Here is a 26,639-nt window from a genome sequence, read left to right on the forward strand (position 1 = left end):
GTTGCACCGCAGTGAATCGATCAGCAGGATGCGCGTGGTGGGTTAAAGTGTGGCTACTCCCACGTCTAAAAGACGTTTCAGAATCAGAAAAGCTCACGACGTGGCATGCGTGTGTGCGTGTTGCGTGTGTGTGTGCGCGCGTTGCGTGTGTGTGCGCGCGTGTGTGTGCGTTCCTGCGTGTGTGCGTGCGCGTAGGTGGCGCTCGTGTACCCAAACAACGACCCGGTGGCATTCCTGGTGGCGTTCTACGGCTGCCTGCTCGCTGAGCTGGTGCCCGTGCCTATCGAGGTGCCGCTCACGCGCAAGGTCGGGGTGGTTTCGTCTTATTTGTGTGCTGTTGGATGATTCGGTTGCCCTTCTTGCACTCCTATCGTGTTTTTGTATTGTTTGTTGTTGTAACGTTCTTACCCGCCCCTACTGGACTTCTGTGAGCTTTATAGCTCATCGAATTCCCCCAGTATGAATCAATATTCTGACTCTTGAGTGCGCGCCCCCCACACCCCTTCTTCAGTGCCCGCCGGCGCGGTTACCCGCGCGGCACACGTGACAACGCACGTCGAGCTTACCCACGTGCACGTGTGTACTGACGTGCGCGTGTGTGTGTACGTGTGTGTGCGTGCGCGTGTGTGTGTGCGTGTGTGTGTGTGCGTGCGTGTGTGTGCGTGCGTGTGTGTGTGTGCGTGCGTGTCCGTGCAGGATGCCGGGAGCCAACAGATTGGATTCTTGCTGGGAAGTTGCTGCGTTACCGTGGCGATGACGAGCGACGCCTGCTACAAAGGCCTCCCCAAGACGCCCACCGGTGACATCAGCCAGTTCAAAGGTCACTGCCTGCGTGGGGTGGAGGTCGCTGTCGGTAAATGGGGCGATGTGTGGCGGGTGCGGCGCGGATACAAGGTGGTTATGATGGTGATGATGTAACGATTGATGATGGTGATGGTGAGGGTGATTATGGTGGTGATGGTGATGATGATGATGGCATCGGCGCATGTGATGTGCTGCTAGGAGGCTGCGTTACCGTTAGACGCTGGGCTGCACCTTATTAGGGCATGGTGAACGGCGAGCAGAGAGCGACACTGCGTGTTTTGTGTGCGTGTCGTGTGTGTGCGTGTCGTGTGTGTGCGTTGTGCGTGTCGTGTGAATTGTGGAGTGTGTTTGTGTGTCGTAACTTCTGGCCGATAGTGGTTAGCTCCACTGCACTAAGAACCAGGTGACCCGTGGTCAATTCCTGCTCACGACTCATTACAGTCACTAATATTTGAATTTGTGCTGATCCTCCCCTGGGTCAACTTAGCCTTAAATAAGTACCCGGTTTCCATGTGTGAACATGACGGCTGGGGTAGAAAAGGCGGCCAGGCATGGTGTTGGCCACCCATCCTCTGATGAGCCGTGCCGGCCTTTATAGGTGTTTGCTAAAAGTACTTGCCCCAACAGTCTGGTGAAGGCTGGACGGGGGATCTTATAGTAACTTCACCGTAGCAGCACCAACGTGTGCAAGGTGCGAGTGAAATTTGGCACGTGCTACCAGTTGCATGCTACGTGTGGTGTGGTGTGTGTCACTGCTGCGTGTGTGTCACTGCTGCGTGTGGTGTGTGACACTGCTGCGTGTGTGTCACTGCTGCGACTGTGTCACTGCTGCGTGTGGTGTGTGACACTGCTGCGTGTGTGTCACTGCTGCGTGTGGTGTGTGACACTGCTGCGTGTGTGTCACTGCTGCGTGTGGTGTGTGACACTGCTGCGTGTGTGTCACTGCTGCGTGTGGTGTGTGACACTGCTGCGTGTATGTTACTGCTGCATGTGGTGTGTGACACTGCTGCGTGTGTGTCACTGCTGCATGTGGTGTGTGACACTGCTGCGTGTGTGTCACTGCTGCGTGTGGTGTGTGACACTGCTGCGTGTGTGTCACTGCTGCGTGTGGTGTGTGACACTGCTGCGTGTATGACGCTGCTGCATGTGGTGTGTGACACTGCTGCGTGTATGACGCTGCTGCGTGTGTGTCACTGCTGCGTGTGTGTCACTGCTGCGTGTGTGTCACTGCTGCGTGTGGTGTGTGACACTGCTGCGTGTATGACGCTGCTGCATGTGGTGTGTGACACTGCTGCGTGTATGACGCTGCTGCGTGTGTGTCACTGCTGCGTGTGTGTCACTGCTGCGTGTGTGTCACTGCTGCGTGTGGTGTGTGACACTGCTGCGTGTGTGTCACTGCTGCATGTGGTGTGTGACACTGCTGCGTGTATGACGCTGCTGCGTGTGGTGTGTGACACTGCTGCGTGTGTGTCACTGCTGCGTGTGTTGCGTGACACTGCTGCGTGTGTGTCACTGCTGCGTGTGTGTCACTGCTGCGTGTGGTGTGTGTCACTGCTGCGTGTGGCTCCCCAGGCTGGCCCAAGCTCACGTGGTTCGTGACGGAGTCGAGGAACGTGGGGAAAGCTCCCAAGGACTGGACTCCCCACATCTGTGACGCCAACGGCGACATCGCCTACATTGAGGTGACTGGCCGCTTCATCATCGACCGGGTACCGGGGATGGCAGTGATGGTGGGGGGTGATGGTTGCGGGTGGTGATGATGATGATCGTGGTGGTGGTGGTCATGGCGAGGATGTCAATGGTGATGGTGGTAATTGTAAGGATGATAGTGACGGTAGTGTCGAGAGTGATGGTGATGGTGGTGACGATGGTGATGAGCATGCTGACGATGATGATCGTCGTGGTGGTAACGGTGCTGATGATCGTGGTGGTGATGGTGGCGGTGGTGCTAATGATAGTGGTGGTGGTGTTGGTAATGGTGAGGATGGTGATGGTGGCGGTGGTGCTGATGATAGTGGTGGTGGTGTTGGTAATGGTGAGGATGGTGATGGTGGCGGTGGTGCTGATGATAGTGTTGGTGATGGTGTTGGTAATGGTGAGGATGTCAATGGTGATGGTGACGGTGGTGCTGATGATAGTGGTGGTGATGGTGTTGGTAATGGTGAGGATGTCAATGGTGATGGTGGTGCTGATGATAGTGGTGGTGATGGTGTTGGTAATGGTGAGGATGGTGATGGTGGCGGTGGTGCTGATGATAGTGGTGGTGTTGGTAATGGTGAGCATGTCAATGTGGTGATGGTGGCGGTGGTGCTGATGATAGTGGTGGTGATGGTCGGTAACGGTGGTGATGACGCACGTGCTCGTGGTTCGTGGGTGCGGCTCAGTACAAGACGAGCAAGGAGGGGAGCGTGATGGGCGTCACGGTGTCGCGAGCGGCGATGCTCACCCACTGCCAGGCACTCACGCAGGCCTGCAGCTACATCGAGGGTGTGCGCACGGACACGCACGCATGCACTGCACGCACACACACACACTGCACGCACACACGCACACACGCACACACGCATGAGGGTTGTGCGATCACGGTGTTGCTGAGCGGGCAACCGTTGTCTCCCCCACGCAGGAGAGACGCTGGTGAACGTCCTCGACTTCAAGAAGGACGTGGGGCTGTGGCACGGCATCCTCACCGTGAGGGCGCGCAACTCAACACACCACTGATCCCTCTCGTCTAGATCCACCGATCCCTCTCATCTAGATCTACCGATCCCGCTCTTCTCGATCTACCAATCCCTCTCATCTAGATCTACCGATCCCGCTCTTCTCGATCTACCGATCCCTCTCGTCTAGATCCACCGATCCCGCTCATCTAGATACCATAGATTCCACTCGTCTAGATCCACCGATCCCTCGCGTCTAGATCGACCGATCCCTCTCATCTAGATCTACCGATCCCGCTCTTCTCGATCCATCAATCCCTCTCGTCTGGATCCACCGATCCTACGCGTCTAGATCCACCGATTCCACTCGCCTAGATCTACCAATCCCACTCATCTAGATACCACAGATCCCTCTCATCTAGATCCATCGATTCCACTCATCTAGATACCACAGATTCCACTCGTCTAGATCCACAGAACCCTCTTGTCTGGATCCACCGATCCTACTCGCCTAGATCTACCAATCCCACTCATCTAGATACTACAGATCCCACTCATCTAGATCTAACGATCCCTCTCGTCTCCGCTTGGCTCTCTCCCTTCTATATTCTCCCTTCTCCTCGTGCTGCGCTGTCACGGAATGGCTGTCTCTCTCCGATGGCGAAGGAGGCATCGGAGAAGCTTGGTGTTTTTTTTTCCGTGCCGAAGCCTCGTTCTGCAACCCCCGAGCGATCGTTGCCGCGGCCGTCTAGCGTACAATTGTTACAGCAGCTGCACAGAGCACTGATTGGGCCGATATGGGGTGCTGCACTCAGCTCCTACCTCGCTGCACTGTGGGTAGAATTCGACGTGAAGGGAGCCAGGCTGAGTGAGGGTGTAGCACTCACCGATTCAGGCCCGTCGCTCGCTGCGTCATGCTGTGTGCGGCGCGGTGCTGTGTGCGCGGCGTTTTGCTGTGTGTCTCTAGTTGCGTGTAGGGGAGCGGTAGTGTGGCGGTTTAGCGCAGTGCGCTACGAACCCAGCAACCCGAGTTTGATTCCCGTTCATGGCCAACGCCAGTGACGATTATCTGAACCGGTCACGGATTCTCCCCGAGGTCGACTCAGTCTCAAATAAGTACCTGGTGTGATGTGTAAAGATCACCACTAAGGAGACAAAGGCGGGCAGGTGTGGTGCCGGCCACCCGCCCCCTCGTATGCCGTGCCGGCCTTCGTAGGTGCTACTCACTAACAGCACTTGCTACTCGTTAAGGCTGTACGGGGGATCTTTGTGTGTGTGCGTGTGTGTGGCGGGTGCACAGAGCGTGATGAACATGCTGCACGTGGTTTGCGTGCCGTACTCGCTCATGAAGGTGAACCCGGTCTCCTGGATTCAGAAAGTCTACGCCTACAAAGGTAAAGCATCGCTCATCCGCCACCTCACTTTGCCTTCTCTTCCTCAGAAGAGGGTGAAGGCAGTAGTTGCTGGTAATTGCGGCGGTGAATGCGGTAACGAATGGAAGCAACGATTGGCAGTGATGTAAAGTGAGGGAAAAAAGTATTTGATCCCCTGCTGATTTTGTACGTTTGCCCACTGACAAAGAAATGATCAGTCTATAATTTTAATGGTAGGTTTATTTGAACAGTGAGAGACAGAATAACAACAACAAAATCCAGAAAAACGCATGTCAAATAAACCTACTATTAAAATTATAGACTGATCATTTCTTTGTCAGTGGGCAAACGTACAAAATCATTAGGGGATCAAATACTTTTTTCCCTCACTGTATGTACTGTATGTTGAACTTCTTTCGCACCGTACGTAGCCAACCGTGCGAATGGGAGGTGCGGGATTACGGTAACCTGGCGCGGTGTGTAAAGATCATCATGGTGCATAATACGGGTTTTTTGGGTTCGGTCGGGTAAATATATAAATGTGTCGTTAAACCCGCCACAGCCCAACACAACCAATTAGTAAGGTTTGTCACGTAAACAGAACATGCCAATTCGTTATATACTAGGCGATTATGGATGATATTGGTTGCAGAGGCCTACATGTTAAACTGATCATCATGGTGATCAAGATGGTTTTGATGATTAATTTCGGACATTGAAAATTGTAAAAAAAAATACATTTAAATTTTTTCAAACAAATTTTATAACATAAAATTCCCAGCAACAATTGTCCATCTTACCAGCCAGAGTTTTTTTGCATTGCTCGCAGGAGAAATGAGGTGCCCAGGGTTTGTCTTGATCCCCGACAGGCATGCCGAAATATGCCTTATAGGCCTCACACATCTTAGCAGATGCTTCCACAGAGTACTTTTTCGCTCTCGTCTTGATAAATTGGCCACAATCGTAATGATGATGATGACAATGACGGTGTTCATGATAATCGTAACGACGACGACGATGATGATCATGGTGGTGATAATAATCGTAGTGACCATGATGATGATGGTGGTGGTGGTGATGATCATCCTCGTGACGTACGATGGTGATGTTGATGATGATGATGGTGGTGGTGGTGCCGTACAGCGCGGGTGGCGTGTGTTAAGTCACGGGACATGCACTGGGCACTGGTGGCACACCGAGACCAGCGTGACATCAACCTGCGCGCCCTGCGCATGCTCATTGTGGCGGACGGAGCCAACCCCTGTGAGTAACCACTCACCCGCACTCACACAAGTACTCGCCTTACACTCGCCTACACACGTCTGCACTCACGCATTCACACGCGCGCACGCGCGCACAACGCTCGTCGCATGCACGTTTTCCCGAGCACAAAAGCGCGTCGCGCAACGGCGCACAACAACGCTCAGCTGTACACAACAGAGGCAAAGGTCCCCCGTATAGCCCGCAATGGACTGTTGGGGCAAGTGCTGTTAGCGAGCACCTATGAAGGCTGGCACAGTACACGTGGGGGTTGATGTCCAGCACCACACTCAGCTGTATACAACAGACACCGCTGCTTACTGGTGCACACCTACGCTTGCGCGTGCACACCTTTACTTCCCCCCGTGCACCGTGCATCCGCATTGTGCACTGTGCCTGGCACGAAATCCTTGGTCACATTGTCACCAGTTCTTGGTGATGAGTTTAATGATCCACAGTTTACTAAACTAAAAGCAATTTTTTATTTTACCAGGTAAGGCCCACTGAGCTGTGTAGCTCTTTTTCAGAAGCGACCTGGCCACAGATGATAGCTCGACGAAGTGGCTTGTCACGTGGAACTTTATCGCAGCCAAATGATCTAAACGCGTGATGTTGATTCTAAATGTGGAGGGAAAGACTAGAGGACCCAGGAAAAATCCACACGACCAGAGGGAGGTCATGCAATCTCCAAATATACAACAGGCATCAGGGTCGGGATTGAACCCACGACCTCCTGTATACCAGACGAGGTAGTTAACATCTCATAGCTACCGTGGCGCCCCAACTAAATGGAACGGCGGATCCGCCTGCGCTGCTGCGTTGATGAGTGAGTTGGCCCTGCGAGTGTGCGCAGGCGGTGACCGTCGGCCACAAAGCAGAGAACAAACCCTTGTGAACAAATTCTACAGAGGCATTGAAGCGATCCACTGCACATCAACCGAAGCGATCTAATCCGAGCAGAGCCTTGTGCGTTGTTATGCATGCAGCCGTACGCAAGAGGAGAGAGAGACAGAGGCAAATGGTGATTGTTGTTGGTGGTGATCGTGTTGCGAGAGACTGCATGTGTGTGTGTGTGTGCATGCCTGCGTGCGTGTGCGTGTGGCGTAGGGTCGATCTCGTCATGCGACGCGTTCCTCAACGTGTTCCAGAGCAAGGGGCTGCTGCCCGAGGCAATCTGCCCCTGCGCCGGCTCCCCCGAGGTGCTCACCATCGCCATCCGCAGGTTCGCACCACCGCCTTACCACCGCACCACCGCCTTACCACCGCACCACCACCTCACAACAGACACCGCACCACCACCACACACCGCACCGTACCACCGTCACGCACCGCACCACCACTACCATGGTGCTGTGTGCCATTGCGGCACACAGCACCATACTGTCGTGACTGTGTGTGAGGGTTCACACTTGGCATGCTGGTGCGTGCGTGCACGCGGGCATGTGTGTGTACGTGCGTGCAGGCCGAGCGAGGACGGGTTGCCGCTCCCCGCGGGCCGCGGCGTCCTCTCGATGCACGGCCTGAGCCACGGAACGATCCGCGTCGACTCGGAGGAGAAGCTCTCGGTGCTCACGGTGCAGGACGTGGGCAGCGTCATGCCGGGAGGTGCGTATGGCTGCCCGCCTGCATGCGTGTATGCGTGTGTACATGCGTGCGTGTATGCGTGCGTGCGTGTATGCGTGCGTGTATGCGTGCGTACACGCACGTGTGCGTGGGAAGCGGCAGTGTCGCGGTTAACGCGCTGCATTACGAACCTGGCCACACAAATATATATTTCAACCGATCCTGGGTATCCCCTATGTCGACTCAGCCTCAAACGAGTACCTGGCGTGGTGTCTGAATATCAGCACCGGGGTGACAAACGTTATCCCGGCGGGCGTCACGCTGGCCACATCACCCCCCTCGTGGGTGCACCGTTCCGTCCTTCACGACAGAGCTTGCCCCGAAACGTTGTACAGCCTCCGTGGGCGATCTTTTCGTTGGTCTCCAGCCGCGGTGTGCGTGGTGCGGCCGGACGGGGTGCCGTTCCTGTGCCGCACCGACGAGGTGGGGGAGCTGTGCGTGTCTTCCCCCTGCACCGGCACCTCCTACCTGGGACTCGCTGGCATCACCAAGCACACCTTTGAGGTGCCCCGCCCTTCCCAGCCCTGCTCTTGCTTGCCATTTCTCTACCCTGTTCTTCCGTGCTCTACTCTTACCCTGCCCTGCCCTGCCCAACTCTTACCCTGCCCTACCCTGCCCTGCCCTACTTTACACTGCCCTACCGTGCCCTGTCTACTCTGCTCTACCCTGCACTGCTGTACCCTGCCATTCTATACCCTGCCATTTCCCTACCTTGCTGGATCCTGCCATACCCTGCTCTTTCCTGCCATTGCCCCACCCTGCCCTGCTCTACCCTCCCCTCCCCTACCCTGCCCTACGCTACCCTGCTGTACTCTTACCGTGCTGTACTCTTACCGTGCTCTACCATCCCCTCCCCTACCCTGCCCTGCTGCCATGTCCTGCCCAGCCCAGCCCTGCTCTTCTCCACCTCTTGCAGCCTTCCCATTTCCACCCGCTCTACCTTACCCTTGTGTACCCACCTCTTACCTACCGCTAGCTACCCTGTCCTGGCATACTCTGCTCTACCCTACCCAGTCCTGCCCATCCCTATTCTGCCCCGCTGTCTGCTGCCCTGCCCAGCACCACGTCAATTAATTTGTGGCTTGCCACAAATTAACCACAGTACCTCGCTGATCTCGTCAAGGAACATAAACCATCATGGTCATCCTCGCAGCGGCTTTTGGCTAGCCGTCGAACAAATATGGTAACCGCATTGAGTGCTTTCAGATGCGCTTCTGCGGCCGTCTGGAACGCTCTTCCTTCCATTATTAGGAAACCACCGGAGCAATGCACTTTTACATCATCTAGATTGAAAACGAATTTCTTTAGAACTGATTTTAGCGTTTAGTTTGTTTTCCTTCCGCCGCACCTCCGATTAGCACGGTAGGGCTACGTACTGTGCGAAATAAGTTCAACATTCATACTGAGATATTTATAAAAATAATATTTTAACAGGTAAGGCCCATTGAGCTATAAGGGTCTTTTTCAGAACCGACCTGGCCACAAATAATAGCTCAACAAAGTGGCTTATCACGTGGAGATGTATAGCAGTAGCCAAATACTCTGAACACGTGATGTTGATTCTAAATGTGGAGGGTAAACCAGAGGGCCCGGAAAAAAAGCCACGCGACCACGAGGAGAGAGACACGCAAACTCCAAATACACAGCAGGCGTCAGGTTCGGAATCGAACCGACGACTTCCTGTATACCAGGCGAGGTAGTTAACATCTATCCACCTTGGCGCCCACACATACGGTCACCACCACCACCGTCATCACCGCGTCGTGCGTTGTACCCTTCTGCCCCCTGAACCGGGCGTTTGCGTGCGGGGGCGGCAGGTTTTCCCGGTGGACGACGCGGGGGTCCCCGTCAGCGGAGTCCCCTTTGTGCGCAGCAGCATGCTGGGATTCCTGGGGCCCGTGAGTTCCTCGCACACGGACAAAATGACAGAGACGCACGGAGAGAGAGAGAGAGACCCGTGCCCGAGCAGCGAGCGACCGCAGCCTTGCGACGCGACGAACGCACAAAACTAAACGCGAGCTCGTTCACTCGGATAGCGGCCACTGAGTCTGAGAACAAACTTGTCGTCGCTGTGGGTGGACATTGTCACGGCACGTGTGGCCAGACAGGAACAGCGCAGCCCGCGACGGCCGAGATGACCGTGCGCGTGCCGTGTGTCGAAAATGCCATATCTGCGCGTGTTTGTGCGCATGTGTGCGTCTGCATGGATGTATGTTTGTGTCTGTACGTATGTACGTAGCAGCAGCATAACTCGGCAAATCGAGTTCGACTCCCGCTCATGGCCACCAACACCAGTTACGTTTATTTGACCTGGTCCTAGGCCTCCCCTAGGTCGGCTCGGCCTGAAATAAGTACCTGGTATGGGATGTAAATGCACTGGGGAGACCAAGGCGGCCAGGTGTGGTGTTGGCCACCCACCCCCTCATATGCCATGCCGGCCTTCATAGGTGCTCGCTAATAGCGCTTGCCTCAACAGCCTGTGTGAGGCCTACATGGGAGATCTTTGTCTTTGCGCAGGGCGGGCTCGTGTTCGTGGTGGGGAAGATGGACGGGCTCATGGTGGTGGGCGGCCGTCGACACAACGGGGACGACATCGTGGCCACCGCGCTCGCCGTGGAGCCCATGAAGTTCGTCTACCGCGGACGGTGAGCTTGCGCGTGCGTGTGCATGTGTGCGTGTGCATGTGTGCGTGTGCATCCGCACATGCGTCTGTGGGGAGCGGTAGTGTATTGTAGCGGTTCGAGCGCTGCGCTACAAACCCAGCGACCCAGGTTCGTTTCCCGATCACGGCCCAATGCTTTCCCCTAGGTCGACTCAGCCTCAAATGAGTACCTGGTGCGGTATGTAAACATCGCCACTCAGGAGACAAAGGCGGCCGGGCGTGGTGTTGGCCACCCACCCCTTCGTGTGCCGTGCCGGCCTTCATAGGTGCTGACTAACAGCACTTGCCCCAACAGTCTGTTCAGGCTATACGGGGGATCTTTGTCTTTGTGCATGCGTGTACAACGGAGAGCTGAGAGTGGCACTCTGAACGACGAGCCGAGCGCCGGGTGGCTAAAACGGCAGCGAAGGCGGCGCATTGGGCACAACAGGTGTTGCGTCTACCATGTCCGTCAGTCAACCCATGGCGCCGCGGTCTGTCGCGTGACCTCCTGCTGGTGCAGCGTGCGGCACACGTGGGCGTGCGAGGGCACGCGTAGCAACGTAGCCGTCATGGCCGAACGTGCACACGCTGAGCTGTACACGAGTGCCTGAGTCGATCGTCTCAGCCCGATCACCATCACGTTAAATTTAGTTGTGCACTCAATTGGGATAAATTCCAGCTGATAGAAATTTTTAAAAAAATTATCTCGTTTGACTGTCATGTGACAAACGCAACTCTCAGTGGCGAGCAAAGCGGGTGGGGAATGTGCTGCCCCCCGACCGTGTGGAGTGGAGGTCACTTGAAGAAGGCAACTCGGAGGGTGGCTCTGAGAGAGATACGGTAGCCTCGTGCCATGGCACCATATGCACGAATAGCATGCAAACGGGAGCAAAATATAAAATGTTAAAAGTGTGAGCTTGTATGGGCACTGAGGTACCTCTGAGGTACAAATAACCTTGACATATTATGATGTCTGGTCAGTATAGAAGGCCAAAGATACCAGTGGCATGCGCAAACAGTTGCAGAGTTATGCCTCTCACTATAATTATGCAAATTGACAAAATCCTGGGCTTTTTATAACCAGCGAGCGTGCGTGTGTCTGTGCGTGTGTCTGTGCGTGTGTGGGGAGCGGTAGTGTTGTGGTTAGTGCGCTGCGCTACAAATCCAGCGATCCGAGTTCGATTCCCGATCACAGCCAACACTAATGAGGAATATCTGAACTAGTTTTGGGCCTCCCCTAAGTCGACTCAGCCTCAAATGAGTACCTGGTGTGGTGTGTAAACATCATCATTTTGCGTGCGTGGCGGCGCGGTGCAGCATCACGGTGTTCTCCGTCACCGTCCTGCACGAGGAGCGGATCGTGGTGGTGGCCGAGCAACGCCCGGACGCCTCGGAGGAGGACAGCTTCCAGTGGATGAGCCGCGTGCTGCAGGTACAGCGCCCGCTCGCCCGCTCGCCCGCCCGCTCGCCCGCCCGCCTCGTTAGCCGCTAACGAGGCAACCTGCCAGCCGCCACGGCTCGGCGGGCTGCGTGACCTTCGCGGGGTCGCCGATCGATGCCTGTGGCCCCCAACGTGGCCATCGTGAAACGCCCCCGCAACGCCGTTGGCGCCGACGCAGCCGGAAGTCGCCTGCCGTCGCAATTGACACCCTTCCCACCCCCCGCTGCGCATTTTTTTAATTGCCCAGCCATTAAAGTTGTGATAATTCATAAAGCTCCTCCTTGCGTGGCCGTAGCTACCCGAAGCGTTCTTTGACGAACAGATAACAAATCTCAGTGGAGTATCACGAGGTTAAATGAAAGGCATCGGTTTATTGATTTCACTCGTGACCTCCTCCTCGTCCCTCACTCTTATCTCTCTCGCTCTGCTCCGCACTGCCTCCTCCCTCGTCCTGACCCCCCCTCTCACACCTCTTCCATGCTGCATCCCTCCCCTCCCCACCCCTCCAAATTACCCCCCCTATCTGCCCCCCCCTCCCAGGCCATCGACAGCATCCACCAGACGGGCGTGTACTGCCTGGCGCTGGTGCCGGCCAACACGCTGCCCAAGACGCCGCTGGGCGGAATCCACCTGTCGGAGACGCGCCAGCGCTTCCTCGAGGGGGCCCTACACCCCTGCAACGTGCTCATGTGCCCCCACACCTGTGTCACCAACCTGCCCAAGCCGCGGCAGAAGCAGCCAGGTGCCCGTGCGTGTGTGCGTGCTTGCATGCTTAGGGAGCGATAGTACAGCGGTTAGCGCACTTTGCTACGGACCCGATGACCCGAGTTAGACTCCCGCTTACGGCCACCAACACTAGTGACGATTATCTGAACCGGTCCTGGGCCTTGCCGAGGTCGACTCAGATTTGTAAACATCGACACTGGGGAGACAAAGGCGGCCGTGCGTGGTGCTGGACTCCTACCCCCTTGTGTGCCGTGCCGGTCTTCATCGATGCTCGCTAACAGCACTTGCCCAAACAGTTTGTTAAGGCTGTACGGGGGATCTTTGTCTTCGTGTGTGCTTTTGTGTACACGTGTGCATGTTGATGGTCTCAGCCAGGTCGTCAACGGCCGCACAGAAAAATTTGGTTCTGCAATTAATTTAGCCAATTTCCATCTCTGAGAATTAAAAAATATTTCGGTTTGGCTATTACTGTTCTCACATGGCAGATCGGATGGGAAAGTGCGCCCTCTGCTGTGCGGGCAAGGTCACAGGCAAAAGGATCTGGGAGGTAGCTCTGTGAGATCTGCTTCTCTCGGCCGGTCTCTGACATTGGTGGGGCTGTACCGCTCTGCGAGGAATTGGAATGGACGCTTTTTCGCATGGCATGATGCTGACAGCACAAAAATGAGCAACCAATTGCACCCGCTTCTGTTTTCAATTGTAATGCTCCGTGTTAAGCTGAGCTCGTAACAGTTTATGATGCTGGATCTAATCTCCAGAAAAAGGTAAAATAAAAATTGTCAACGTATGCCAATTTATATGCTGATGAAACCAAATAAATGTGCATATTTGCCCACGTGACAACTTGAATCGATTGGTTGGAAGGGCGGTTACAGTTAAGATTTGGCATCAGACCTTCACGGTGATCCGACCCGAAAGAAACTCAAATGTGAATGGTAATGCTGGCCGTGAGAGTCTGCATATGAAATGCACCTCCCTGCATGCAAGGAGGGCTGAACGTGGGGCTGGGCGTCCGTATGTGGGTGGCCCCTCGTGTGCGCTCGTGCAGAGGTGGGGCCCGCCTCCGTGATGGTTGGGAACCTGGTGGCCGGGAAGCGGATTGCGCAAGCGAGCGGGCGAGACGTTGGGCCTCTGGACGACAGCGAACACGCAAAGAAGGTGCCGGCACTCTGCACGTTCCACATTGCCGTGGCCACGTTACCGTCTCATGTCGTTGGATCACCACGTGCAAAAATATAGTCGAGTCCTGCAGTTTTTTTATTTTAGGGCTCTACGACACATTCGACCACTATTGAGTCGTGTTGTAGGCAACGTGGTGACGTGCAGCAGAGCATCGACAAGGTTCGATTATTGCAACTCGCTACTCTACAGGAGGTCTGGCAAAAACGCACCTCCTCTTAGCATGGTTGGCTACGTATGGTGCGAAAGAAGTTCAACATACTGTACATACATAGGGCCCAGAGCCGCTGACCTTGCCGTTGCAACCATCAGGCTGCGACAACGCAGTCTTCCACAGTGTACGACGGCTCACACACGAGTACGGCACTTCTGGTGGTCCGTTGCTGGATGAGGGCTTCCCCACGCTGTGCTGTTTGTGGGGATTATTTGACCATACTTCGTCACACCGGTCAGTGCGGGCAGGGTGGTGAATGGCGGTTGAGCATCGATGTTAGAGCAGAGAGATAGAGTCCGTTTGTTTTCGCTGCACGGCCCTCTGCTGCCCATCACCTAACTCTGCAGCAGCAGCCTAGAACAGGCTCAAAGCTGCATTCCAGGTTATTTGGGCCTTACCTCGTAACATAAAAAATTAACCCGTAAAAACAAAGTTTTTCACTATAAATCCTTTTTATGCGTGGCGGCTAGAGTCCTCTCGTCCTCTGGCTTGAGATAGCTGCCACCTATGGGTCAGATGATTGCCTGCCTCCATTAAGCAATCGGTAATTAAATATAAAAAAAAAAATCCTAAAAAGTGTAAAATTTTGGGAAAAAAATTTCACGAAAATTAATTGTCACGCACAACGAGTCTGTGTGCAAAATGTCAGCTCTATTGGATCACGGGAAGTGTGTTAAAAAACGACCGAAAGATTTGCACGGTCGTAAGTGCGCAAGCAAGCAAGCAAGTGAACTTAATATAAAGGATTTAAAATAGTAGTGCTGTAGTAGTACATCGCCCATAATTCTCATAATGAGCGCGTGTGCCCGGAAAGCGAAGAGTGTTCCCTCGCTCGCTCGCTCACCCCGCTGCTCGGCTTCTCCACGTGTCTCTCCGCCGTGTCCACAGAACCTGTTCGTCGCCGAGCTGCTGCAGTGGCGGGCACAGAGCACGCCCGACCACACGCTCTTCATTCTGCTCAACGCACGGGTACGACGCGCGTGCGAGCACACGCGTGACGCGTGCCGACGCGTCGGTCCGCACCCAACGTGCTCATGTTGTTGTTGCAACATTGCGGATCACTTGCTGTTGTTGTTGTTGTGGTTTGGATTATTTACAATTACCCAACGTGTGTGAACTTCCATTTGCGAGCTGTAACGTTCAAGCTCATGGCATCAATGGAGACAAATGTTGGTGATGGAGACGTCGAAAAACGCAGACGGAAAGAATCGCCATTCTGTCAATGAGTCTCTGCTCAAACACAACGAGCTGGTGATGGAAACTCCACGCTCTTATGGCGGGGGCCAATCTTATCTATGGTATCAACATTGTAGTTTTTTTTTCCCCACGTTGGGATATAGATATTGATTATCACGACAGCATTGATGGGGATGATAATGGTGGTCATCATCCACTACACCTACGTAATTTCAATAATGTAAGTGTCGTAGATGATGATGATGACATTGACGACGACGGCGATGAGGAGTCAACCTCGGCAGGAGCCTGAATTCTGGGTGGGACAACCCACCGACAGCTTCCCCACGCTCCCAATGACCCCTGTGCCTGCCCCCCTTGCCCCCCTGTGCCCCCCACCCCGGTGTCTTCCCACAGGGCGCCGTCGCGAGTGCCGTCACGTGCGTGCAGCTGCAGCGGCGAGCGGAGCGCGTGGCGGCCGCGATGGCCGAGAGGGGACGGCTCAACCCGGGCGACCACGTGGCCCTCGTCTACCCGCCCGGTACTCGCACGCAAAGGCAAAGATCCCCCGTCTAGCCTGAACAGACTGTTGGGGCAAGTGCTGTTGTTAGCGAGCAGCAAGGCACACGTGGGCGCGGTGCAGCCAGCACCTAACTCGGCCGAATTTCACTCGACATTGCTGTTATTTACACACCGCACCAGGTAGTCATTTAAGGCTGAGTCGACTGAGGGGAGGCCCAGGACGGGTTGCAAATATTCGCCACTGTTATTGGTCGTGAGCAAGAATAGAACTCGGGTCGCCAAGTTCATGGCATAATACCACAAACAATCCCCCGTACAGCCTTAGCAGACAGTATGGGCAAGTGCTGTTAGCGAGCACCTATGAGGGGTGGGTGGCCAGCACCACGCCCGGCCGCCTTTGTCTCCCAAGTACCGATGTTTACACACCGTGCCAGGTAATCATCTGAAGCTGAGTCGACCTAGGGGAGGCCCAGAACCGGTTACGATAATCATCACTGGTATTGGCCGTGAGCCGGAATCGAACCCGGGTCTTTGGGTTTGTAGCGCAGCGCGCTAACGCTACACTCCCGCTCCCCACACACTTGCAAGCACACGTATGCTCACACTCGCACGCGTGTGTTGGTGTAAAGCTGCTGACCCTAGCTGTGTGCGTGTGTGCGTGTATTTGCATGTGTGCACGTGACCGCAGGCATCGACCTGATCGTGGCGTTCTACGGCTGCCTCTTCCTGGGCTGCGTTCCTGTGACCGTGCGGCCCCCTCACCCCCACAACATCCCCAGCACCCTCCCCACCGTCAAGATGATCATCGAGGTGTTTGCCGTACACCCTCACCTGCTTATACACACCAATGCCAAGACCCGCCATTCGCCACTAAGTGACAGTGATCTCACCACGGCGCCTGTGCCAGGCCAGGTGCACATTGAGGCCACGTGAAGTGTCGAAAGCTCGCTGACAGGATTTCAGGGGACAGACCCAGGGGCTATAGGTTCACTGACTGACTGAGATGACTGACCGATGCACCACCTGTGCCCCCTATTATGCCAACTTGCTGCATTTCTAGCCGCCAGGAGCTCCGCTCATTGTTGCGAGAGTCGCTTCTCTGCCCTCCGTTGTTGTCGGAGGGCGACTGCCTGCAACTGACCAGTAGTAGCGTCCTTCACGAGCCTCCTCCATACCAGGTCCATAATCACCCTCAATCCACTTGTGAGAGCCAACTTTCATTACAGGGAATTGATTTTACGTCATATTTATGTTCATGCAGAAGGTTTTTGGGTTAAGTCGCGTAAATATAATTCATGCGATGACATTAACTCCCCTTTTACTTTCGCACTTGATAGGCACACGTTGATTTAATCTTCTTACTCTATTTGAGACCCAAACAGGAGGACTTGTTCACAATTGTGGCAAATCGCCTGATGAGGCTGGTCGTAATCGTTAGTGAAACGTCGTACTCAAATTGTAAATGTGGGTTTACTCTCCAACACACCGGTGGTGCTGCAGTAGTAACTAATTGGCACATTTTGTTTACGTGACAAGCCTTACTAATTGGCTTCCTCGGGTGGTTGTGTGTGAAGGACACATTCATATTTACGCGATCTAACCCAAAAAACCTTGATTACCTTTGCCCTGGCTCTGTTTGGTAGCGTTTACTCTGATTTCCATTTGCTTCATTGTTGTTGTATTTTTTACATATAAATTTTTGTCATTTTTGGTGACCCAGGCCACTTGCAAATGAGACTCACGTCCTGGTCTCTTGAGTTCTCACCGCCTGGGTGAAATCTGAGTTGACCCATCACTTCGCCTCTACCTCTTCCTTCTTCCACTGGAACTCAAAATCCCACATATAATGAATGAGTTATCACAAATACAACATCATAATTGATGTATCTGCTTCACACTGAACTGGAAATAATGGATCGATTGAAATTCTACCTAATTGAAAGATTCCACGTCCGGCTGGGACTATCTATAGAACGGCAACCTGACCGCTCTCTGTGTTTTGTCTCCTGTGGTGCCGTGACCTCCGTGGTCCCGGGGGGGTCAGGTGAGCCGAGCAGTGTGCGTGCTCACCACGCAGACCGTCATGAAGCTGCTTCGCTCCAAAGACGCGAGCGGCACCGTCGACATGAAGACGTGGCCCCCCATGCTGGACACCGGTACGACTGCTCGCTCACTCACTCGCTCTCTCTCTCTCGCTCACTCGCTTCACTCACTCGCTCTCTCTCTCGCTCGCTTACTCACTCGCTCGCTCTCTCACTCATTCGCTTCTCTTTCTCGCTCGCTTACTCACTCGCTCGCTCTCTCTCGCTCACTCGCTTCACTTACTCGCTCTCTCTCTCGCTCGCTTACTCACTCGCTCGCTCTCCCGCTCATGCGCTCACTCATTCGCTCGCTCTGTCTCACCCGCTTACTTGCTTGCTCACTCGCTCGTTCACTCGCTTACTCACTCGCTTGCTTGCTGTCTCTCTCACTCGCCCGCTCATTCACTCACTCGCTCGCTCACTCACACATTCGTTGAAACACGCGCTGACAGCAGCAACAACCGCCATTCGCCACTAAGTGGCAGTGACATCACCACGGCGCTTGTGTCAGGCGATGTGCGCTTCAAGTACACGTGCTGACACGCTCGCACATACACACTCACGCGCACGCACAATCTCACGAACACGCGTTCACACGTGCAAGAACGCACGCACACATACAGAAGAAATCGTACGTAAGTCTTGTCACATTTTGTCATAGAACACCCTCGGGCACGTGGGTGTGAGCGCCGCACCTTGAGATTCGGTGTGAAATTGAAGATGAGTGACAGTGATGAAGGCAACTGATCTCTCACGGGAGGCTTTTCATCTAAGAGTTGTGAAAACTTCTATATATACGACTTAGATATGATCGCTGCGGGATCATCGCGGTGAAATGTGTGCGCGGTTCGCAAACACGTGGATAACACCGGCGAGATGAATTCGACCTTGTCATGGGACTCCCCTAGGTCAACTCGGCCTAAAATGCGTACCTCAGTGGCGTCTTGTAAACGAGCACCGTTAAGACAAAGGCAGTCGACAGCGTTCCATGCGCACAGTGCGTGAGGCTGCCCGTGGGATGTTTGCGCGTGCAGACGACCTGCCCAGGAAGCGGCCGCCACAAATCGTGTCGCTGGGCAGCGCAGACGCCCTGGCCTACCTCGACTTCAGCGTCTCCACCACGGGCATGCTCGCTGGCGTCAAGGTGCGTGCGTGCGTTCGGTTTTTGTTGAAACGAGCGATGGGAGAACGGATGAGGCTGCTTGGGGAGTGGGGCACGGTGCCACGTGGCGTTGTACACATGGTGTGCCACACGTGGATTAAACTAAAAACTGTAGACTCTTTTTATTTTACTATGTAAGGTTTCACTGAGCTATGTGGCTCTTTTTCAGAAGCGATCCCGGCCACAAAAGATAGCCCAACGAAGTGGCTGATCACGTGGAAGTTGATGGCAACCAAACACTCTAAACGGGTGATGTTGATTCTAAATGTGGAGGGAAAAACCGGAGGACCCGGATAAAAAATCTCCGTGACCACGTGGGAAAGAGACATACAAACTCCAAATATATAGTAGGTGTCAGGGTCGGGATCAAACCCATGACCTCCTGTCTTACCAGGCGAGGTAGTTAACATCTCGCCACCGTGGCTGGTTAACAGTACTGGATTGTGGCGCTGGCTAAACCGTGCCCTGCTGTGCCGTGACAGCCTGAATAGGCGTTCGCTCACGGCTACGCCTGTCTGCCTTGGGGGGCGTGCAATCACGGGCTGCGTGCGTGTCTGCGTGTGCCGTCTGTGCGTTTGCCGCGCATGCGTGTCCGCGTGCGCGCCTCCCAGATGTCGCACGCGGCCACGAGCGCGCTGTGCCGCTCCATGAAGCTGCAGTGCGAGCTGTACCCGTCGCGCGAGGTCGCCGTCTGCCTCGACCCCTACTGCGGCCTGGGCTTCGTGCTCTGGTGCATCAGCAGGTCCGTGCTCCCGCGGCGTGCGCCGCCCGTTGCCACTGTAATACGCACCTTCCGATTAGCGCGGTTGGCTACGTGCGGAGCGAAAGAAGTTCAACGCACACACTCCGCGTCGACGACGCTCGCCTGAGTCGCGTTTGCCCGGTCGCCGGCTCGCTGTGACGGCACGTGTGTACGTACGTGCGCGCGTGTGTGCGTGCGTGCAGCGTGTACTCGGGCCACCAGTCGATCCTGATCCCGCCGTCGGAGCTGGAGGGGAATGTGTCGCTGTGGCTGTCGGCCGTGAGCCAGTACCGCGTGCGCGACACCTTCTGCTCATACTCCGCCATGGAGCTGTGCACGCGAGGCCTGGGCGCGCAGACCGAGGCCCTGAAGGTCAGGTTTTCGGCGGATCTTGCCGCCGTTCCGTCCTCTTGTGTTTCACGTGCCCGTGCGTGTGAGATGATACGTGGACATTGACTAAGAAGTGTGCAACAAATGCGCGCTTCGAATTGCGCCAAGAGACAAAAGGGGAACACGTGGACCGGTGAACACACGCAAGTTAGAGGCGTCACATTGACTGTTAAGAAAGTCATTGGGCTTGGGCCCGACGCATCGCTAAAAGTGCTGGAAGTGGTCGACAATAACGGTGAAGTGGGAACCAAAGGAGGAAACACACCGGAGAGAACGCCTTCCTCGGAGATGGAGTTACAACATCAACTCATGTGTAGAAGCTAGATGGTTTTATTGCATCAAAACCCGTGAGAGATGGAAACGTCTTGGGAATTGATTTGTCCATCAGTGGATAGATCGTGGCTGTTGATGTGTGTGTATCGTTGTGGGGAGCGGCAGTGTAGCGGTTAGTGCGCTGCGCTACGAACCTGGCGACCCGGGTTCGATTCCCGCTCACTGCCAACACCAGTGACGATTATCTGAACCGGTCCTGGGCCTCAACTAGGTCGACTCAGCCTCAAATGAGTATCTGGTACGATGTGTAAACATCGCCATTAAGGAGACAAAAGCGGCCGGGCGTGGTGTTGGCCACCCACTCCCTCACGTGCCGTGGCGACCTTCATAGGTGCTACTCGCTAACAGCACTTGCCCCAAGCGTCTGTTAAAGGCTATACGGGGGATTTGCGCGTTTGTTGTGGCATGTGCAGGCACGCGGCGTGGACCTGTCGCGCGTGCGCACGTGCGTGGTGGTGGCCGAGGAGCGGCCCCGCATCGCCCTCACTCAGTCGTTCTCAAAGCTCTTCAAGGACCTGGGCCTCCACCCGCGTGCCATCAGCACCGCCTTCGGCTGCCGCGTCAACCTCGCCGTGTGCCTGCAGGTACGGGAGCCGTCGCCCACGCGCGCCCTGCCCGGGCCCCCCGCCATCCAAAGGCGGCTAGGGCCACCCCCACCTTCAGGGTCCCCTCCAGGACCCCCCCCACCCCCACCCCCGCCCGCCCGCCCCCACTGCTCCCCGTGGTCTCCTCGGCTGAAGCCGAACTGAGCGGCGTGAGGGGAGAGCCTGGTCCTGTGATTTGAGTTGATGTCGCCATCTCGCTCCCCTTTCTGCACCTCAATGTAAGGTGACCCCGTGCCCCTACTGGACATCTGTGGGAAAAGAGCTTCATAACTCATCGGATTCCTCCAGGATGGATAAGGATTCTGATTGCTCTCGATCAATTTTTTCGCACGCGCGTCACCGGGAGTCTGCAAGCACCTCACCTCTGACCTCATCTCTTGTGTATTCTTGTGTATGATTTTGTATTCATCCTTTTTGTCTGGCTTTGTTACACGCGGTTTTGGATGCGATGATATTTTTATATCACTTTACCGGTTCGTGGCATACGCTTGAGAAAACGACTTTTGGCAACTGCACATCGAGGCTTGTGCTGAGAACGCGCATTAAAAATAGAGATGCTGCTGCGTTAGAGATCTGTTTTAGCCGGGCAAGAGTTTGTGGAAATGGGGCGATCATAAATATTGACGGGAGTAGCTCCTTAACATTGGCGGCGCGCAAATTCTATTCAACACTGAAATGTGAGGTGGGGGTGTTGGTGCATTGGTTAATGGACTGTGCTGTAAACACACCGACCTGAGGTTTTATTTCCCAGCCACGGCTAACACCAGTGGCGAGTGATATCCAACTGATCCTGCGCACTTGACCAGCTTCGTGAGGCAGGGCTAAATAAGTATAACCCGTAAAAACAAAGTTTTTCACTATAAATCCTTTATATGCGTGGCGGCTAGAGTCCTCTGTCTTGAGATGGCTGCCACCTATGGGTCAGATGATTGCATTGCACCATTAAGCAATTGGTAATTAAATAGAATATTTTTGTCCTAAAAAGTGTAACATTTTGGAAAAAAATGTTCACGAACATGAATTGTCACGCACAACGAGTCTGTGTGGAAAATGTCAGCTCGATTGGATCACGGGAAGTGGGTTAAAAAACGACTGAAAGATTTGCACGGTCCTAAGCAAGCAAGCGAACTTAATATAAAGGATTTAACAAGCCCCGCGACAGCAGCAATGGGCGGGTCGGGAAAATTGGCGCGTGCCGTGGGGTCTCGCCGTGAGATGAACATTAGTCCGGGTTGACCCTTTTCAACACCGCGCTCTTCAAATCGCGCGCGCACGCTTGCATGCTACCTGTTTTTTACAATTACGCACACAAACAATGAAGACGAGCGGGTCGGGTTAGGTTTTCCGTTTTGTTGACTTCTGTGAAATCTCCAGAAGCCCAGACGAGTTGCTCTCGGGGAGGCAAGCTGGGCTCAGGGGTTTATTTCTGTCGCCGGGCCAAGGATTTTGCCGTCACTGGGGCAGAATTTTCCCGACGCCTCGGCCTGTGACTCGCACGACGGAGGCCGTGAGGGGTTCACCCCGGCCCCCGACTGCTTCCAAGCCGTCCGTGTTTCAAGTGTTTGACTTATTTCTCTCTTCTCCATTTTTCTCCCTGGCTTGCAAATGCCCCAATCCTCTTTCCATGCACATTGCCACCTCATCCCCCCCCCCCCCCCAATATCTCTCTTGTCTCTCCCCATCCCAATCTCTCTCTCTGTCACACGTACATTTTTAAACATAACCTTTTTCCTTCTTGGTGGTTTTACAATCAAACCGACCTCATCTTTCATCGTTAAGTGTACCATGACGTGTTGTGTTTATTGTTGTTTTATTTTTGTTTCTCCATCATACATCTTACCGCCCATCGATTGACGTTTGAGCAAACGTGCATTCCCATCATTCCTCCACTTCCACACGTGTGTGTGTGTGTCTCCTGCGCCCACCCATGTGGACTGGCAAACGAAACCAAACCCATTACGTTTTCTACACCACACTTTTTAAACGCCACGGATAAAACTCGGCGACGCCACCCGCTGTCCACCTCACGCCATGCCCATGTCCCATTCCCCTTTATCCTCCACTAACCACCCCCATTCCTCCCTCCCCACCGCCCCCCCCACCCTGCTCCCCCCTCCCTCCCTTTCCTTGCCTCCTGCTTATAGCCTCACAGACTGGGGAAGTTGGCAGAGCAGGTACGGTTTTAAGTTGACCAACTCTTGACTCCCCTCCCGTCCCCTGCCATCCTGCTTCTGTGTCTATCCTGTCGCCCCCTCACTTGGCCAACATTTATTCCGCTGCTCCCCCCTCTCTTTCTTTTCCCGTCCAATCAATCGTGGGCATGATCAATCATGGGCGCAACAAATCAGCTGCTCGCCTTGCTATCGCGATCCCCATGCTGGGTGGAGGTGCTCCGTTTCATTCTCTCCAGGCTGGGTGCACTTTGGGCTACATGGCCACGCCTGGTTCAGTGACATACACCAGCCATGCTGCTTATGTGCGTTTGTGCGTTTGTTGTGTGCGGCAGGCTGTGTGCGCGGCGGTGAGAGCTGCTAACAGCTGCCGTAATCCTCCGCCTTCCTACCCCCTCCACTGCGTCCCCACCTCGTGACCCTGGCCCCCCTCGCTCCCCCCCCCCCCACCATATGATTGCTAAACGGTGGTGGGGGGCCCCGCCTGTGGTCGGTGAAATCCTCGCGAGCGTGAACGCCGCTTGAGCGTGCATCGGCATTCATCGCTGGAGACGGTTCAGAACTTTTCCAATCCACGAAGGAGAGCCAAGCCTGGTGGCTCAAAGACACTGAGCTGGTACCGCTGAGATCCTGGATTCCAATCCACGCAGCCACCTGTGACTAGACCAGCTTCTCAAGTGCAGTGAGTTATATATAAATGTGGTTATAAATTGGCCCACAAAAAAACAAGCTCTGAGAATAATCATTTATGTTTGGCGGGGTGAGTGGGAAAGAGATTTAAAAAGTAGTTATGCGATATTTGCTTCTGTGGGCAGCTCCCCAGCCTGAGGGGTCTCACTGCTCTGCAAGAGTTTTGTTTGGATCCTTCACTTCGTGACGTGGTGCCAATAGGAGAATCGGGATAAAAACAAATTCACGGGGGAATGTGCAATGGCTTGCTCCAGCGACGAATGAAATTGCCGCTCCATGTGAATTCATGAATGTGCACCGGACCCTGCTGAAAATTTCCCCTGCGATTCGTGAGTTGTGGCCAAATTGGAACCTGCGGAGGCATCTGAGATTAAATTTTATTTTTTATCGCATTCATCATAATACCGCACAACCACATCCAAAGTTATTCGCTCGATTTAGTGCTTCCACGGAGTTTTATTTTTCCTCAATTTGTGTATGGTAATGAGATAGTGTCATAATCTTTTCATAGTTGTGGAAGTCAAAATCATCTTCCAAAACCCAAATTATCCAGTGACCAACTTGAACGTTTTACGAAAAATATCCCCTTTCAGCTGTCCATACAATGCTGGATATACTGAACCAGAAGGCATTGCAAATGCCTCTTTAAGAAAGAAGGCTGATCACGTGTGAGGCTGGTACAGGACGCAACCAATCTCACATGTTTTTACCACCATTTCCAAGATTGCATGCACTTAGGTCGACTCAGCTTGAAATGAGTACCTGGTGCAGTATGTAAACATCAACACTGTGGAGACAATGGCGGCCAGTCCGTTATGCTGGCCACGTCATCCTTTCTGCGCAGTGCCGGCCTTCACAGGTGCTCGCTATCAGGACTTGCCCGAGCAGTCTAAATAGCTGTGCAATTACACTGTACGTATTTGTGTCCGTGCATACATGCGCGCGTGTGTGTACATGTGTATATACGTTCGTCGTGCACTGCTGTGCTGATGCAGGGCACGGCTGGACCGGACCCCACAACGGTTTACGTGGACATGCGCGCACTCCGCCATGACAGGTGAGGCCCTGCAAGTCCCACTCTAATAAAGCCACCATCGCTGTTTGTTCTCGAAAATGTCGCCTTGGCAATGTGGCGTGCTGTCAAGTTGTGCCGTGCCAAGCCATGCCCCGTTTATATTGTCACCGTGTTGTGATTCCTCGTTTCCATTTTGAGTTATTTGGTGCATCGCCATTAGGGTTATTGGACCTATATCGAGGCCAACATATGCTAATATTGAGGCCGTACAGTGGCCCCACCGCAATGGATGTGAAATCACGTGAACGCACGACAACCTCAACACGACAAAAAAAACGAATTGCGGCATGCCAACAGTCACCTCTGACCTCCACGTGTTGTGTTTTTTTGCTCGGCAGGGTGCGGTTGGTGGAGAGGGGATCGCCACATAGTTTACCACTCATGGAGTCTGGCAAGGTAAGGCTTGAAAGGCGCAAAGGGACCTTAGTGATGAATAATAGTAGGCCTGATTATGCATGAGGCTTCTGAGAGGAAACCTAGGCCGAGGATTTTAAAAGGTCAAGAATTACTACAGCAGGCCAAAGCGCAAGGCCTTTGAGTGTAGGCCAAGGCTTGCATCAGCAAATCGAGCCCAAGGTTGAGTTCACAGCTGCCAGGGCAATCGGCAAGGGTACACGCCCTAGTGCCCAGATCCACTGAATGCCTCTATCACACGCTCTGCTAGCGCTCCCGAGAATTTGCCTTCTGGAGGTTTTACCGTATGGGCTGTGTTGAATGCTTGCCGGTGAATAGCTTTAAGGGAGTTGAGCTCCGTGAGCCCTCCGCTAGCCACGTACCACTCAGCCCCGTCGCGCCTGCACGTGGTGGCTGTCTCGATTCCGTTGCCAATGCTCCCGACGGTGAAAACAAGATGACTGTTGCCATTGACAGATCCTGCCGGGTGTGCGCGTGATCATCGTCAACCCGGAGAACAAGGGCCCGCTCGGAGACTCGCACCTCGGGGAGGTACGCAACGCCTTCACCGCGGCAGTGGAGAGAGAATGGGCGGTTGAGGCCTTGATGACGGCGATTGCAGGTTCTGGGTCATCCTGCGTTAGGGGCCATCCATTTAGTACGTAAGTCGAAAACATCTATTTAGTACGTACGCAGAAATCTGTCAAAACTTGACCCCTCCCCCCCTCCTTGTACGCACGCGTACTTTTTACAACCCCCCCCCCCGCCTGCGTACGTACGCTTGACGCACCCCCCCCCCCCCCGAATCCTATAGAACGGCCGATATTTAATCCACGCAGAAACGATCAAGGATTAATCATATCAACGTGTTGAAGCAAACAGACAGTCCACACTGCCAGACTATCTAACTCATTTGAAGGCCAATGTAGACAAATTATTATCGAGGCTTCACATTGTCAGTAGATCCCCCATACGCAAGCGTACTCATTTGCGTTAACCCCCCCCTCCCCCCTCCATGCGTACGTACTAAATTGATGGCCCCTTAATGTGTGGTATAACGCGCTTGCCATTTCTTGGGTGCCTGCTTTGGGTCATGCGCTTTATGTGCGGTGCGTTTTGTGTACTTATATATGTGTATATATGCATGTTGAACTTCTTTTGCACCGTACGTAGCCAACCGTGCGGGGGAGGACAACAAACTAAACAGTGTGTGTGTATTTAGCCCGGCACGGTAAATGAGGAGGTAGTGGCGTGATGCTAGCCACACCATCTCCCCAATCGACGTACCGGCCTTAATATATGCTCGCTAACAGCACTTGCCCCGTACGATTATGTTGGGGATCTTTGTTAACACCGGTGGGTCTCAAACTTTTTGGTA

The 26,639-nt window shown here is 54.1% G+C and overlaps 1 protein-coding gene across 12 annotated transcripts in view; it reads left to right on the top strand.

The window, feature by feature from the left end:
* Positions 1-26,639, top strand: part of LOC133345256 (disco-interacting protein 2 homolog C-like) — a 151,101-nt gene that overhangs the window by 113,718 nt on the left and 10,744 nt on the right. For 9 of the 12 annotated variants that reach the window (XM_061555853.1, XM_061555859.1, XM_061555860.1 and 6 more), the window contains 27 exons: positions 196-306; positions 697-853; positions 2,377-2,486; positions 3,189-3,291; positions 3,428-3,492; positions 4,762-4,855; positions 5,978-6,097; positions 7,202-7,316; positions 7,557-7,699; positions 8,085-8,221; positions 9,535-9,615; positions 10,235-10,362; positions 11,679-11,793; positions 12,343-12,544; positions 13,577-13,686; positions 14,810-14,890; positions 15,515-15,638; positions 16,308-16,429; positions 17,664-17,775; positions 18,735-18,844; positions 19,474-19,604; positions 19,808-19,976; positions 20,741-20,911; positions 23,077-23,106; positions 24,789-24,850; positions 25,207-25,264; positions 25,739-25,813. In XM_061555853.1, coding sequence (XP_061411837.1) covers positions 196-306; positions 697-853; positions 2,377-2,486; positions 3,189-3,291; positions 3,428-3,492; positions 4,762-4,855; positions 5,978-6,097; positions 7,202-7,316; positions 7,557-7,699; positions 8,085-8,221; positions 9,535-9,615; positions 10,235-10,362; positions 11,679-11,793; positions 12,343-12,544; positions 13,577-13,686; positions 14,810-14,890; positions 15,515-15,638; positions 16,308-16,429; positions 17,664-17,775; positions 18,735-18,844; positions 19,474-19,604; positions 19,808-19,976; positions 20,741-20,911; positions 23,077-23,106; positions 24,789-24,850; positions 25,207-25,264; positions 25,739-25,813 — 3,036 coding nt within the window. The remainder of the gene's footprint in view (positions 1-195; positions 307-696; positions 854-2,376; positions 2,487-3,188; positions 3,292-3,427; positions 3,493-4,761; positions 4,856-5,977; positions 6,098-7,201; positions 7,317-7,556; positions 7,700-8,084; positions 8,222-9,534; positions 9,616-10,234; positions 10,363-11,678; positions 11,794-12,342; positions 12,545-13,576; positions 13,687-14,809; positions 14,891-15,514; positions 15,639-16,307; positions 16,430-17,663; positions 17,776-18,734; positions 18,845-19,473; positions 19,605-19,807; positions 19,977-20,740; positions 20,912-23,076; positions 23,107-24,788; positions 24,851-25,206; positions 25,265-25,738; positions 25,814-26,639) is intronic. The other 3 variants (XM_061555856.1, XM_061555855.1, XM_061555857.1) reach the window with 3 other exon arrangements.

Source organism: Lethenteron reissneri, chromosome 21 (assembly GCF_015708825.2).
Source record: "Lethenteron reissneri isolate LAM-NWPU_2019-01 chromosome 21, ASM1570882v1, whole genome shotgun sequence".
NCBI classification, from domain to species: Eukaryota; Metazoa; Chordata; class Hyperoartia; order Petromyzontiformes; family Petromyzontidae; genus Lethenteron; species Lethenteron reissneri.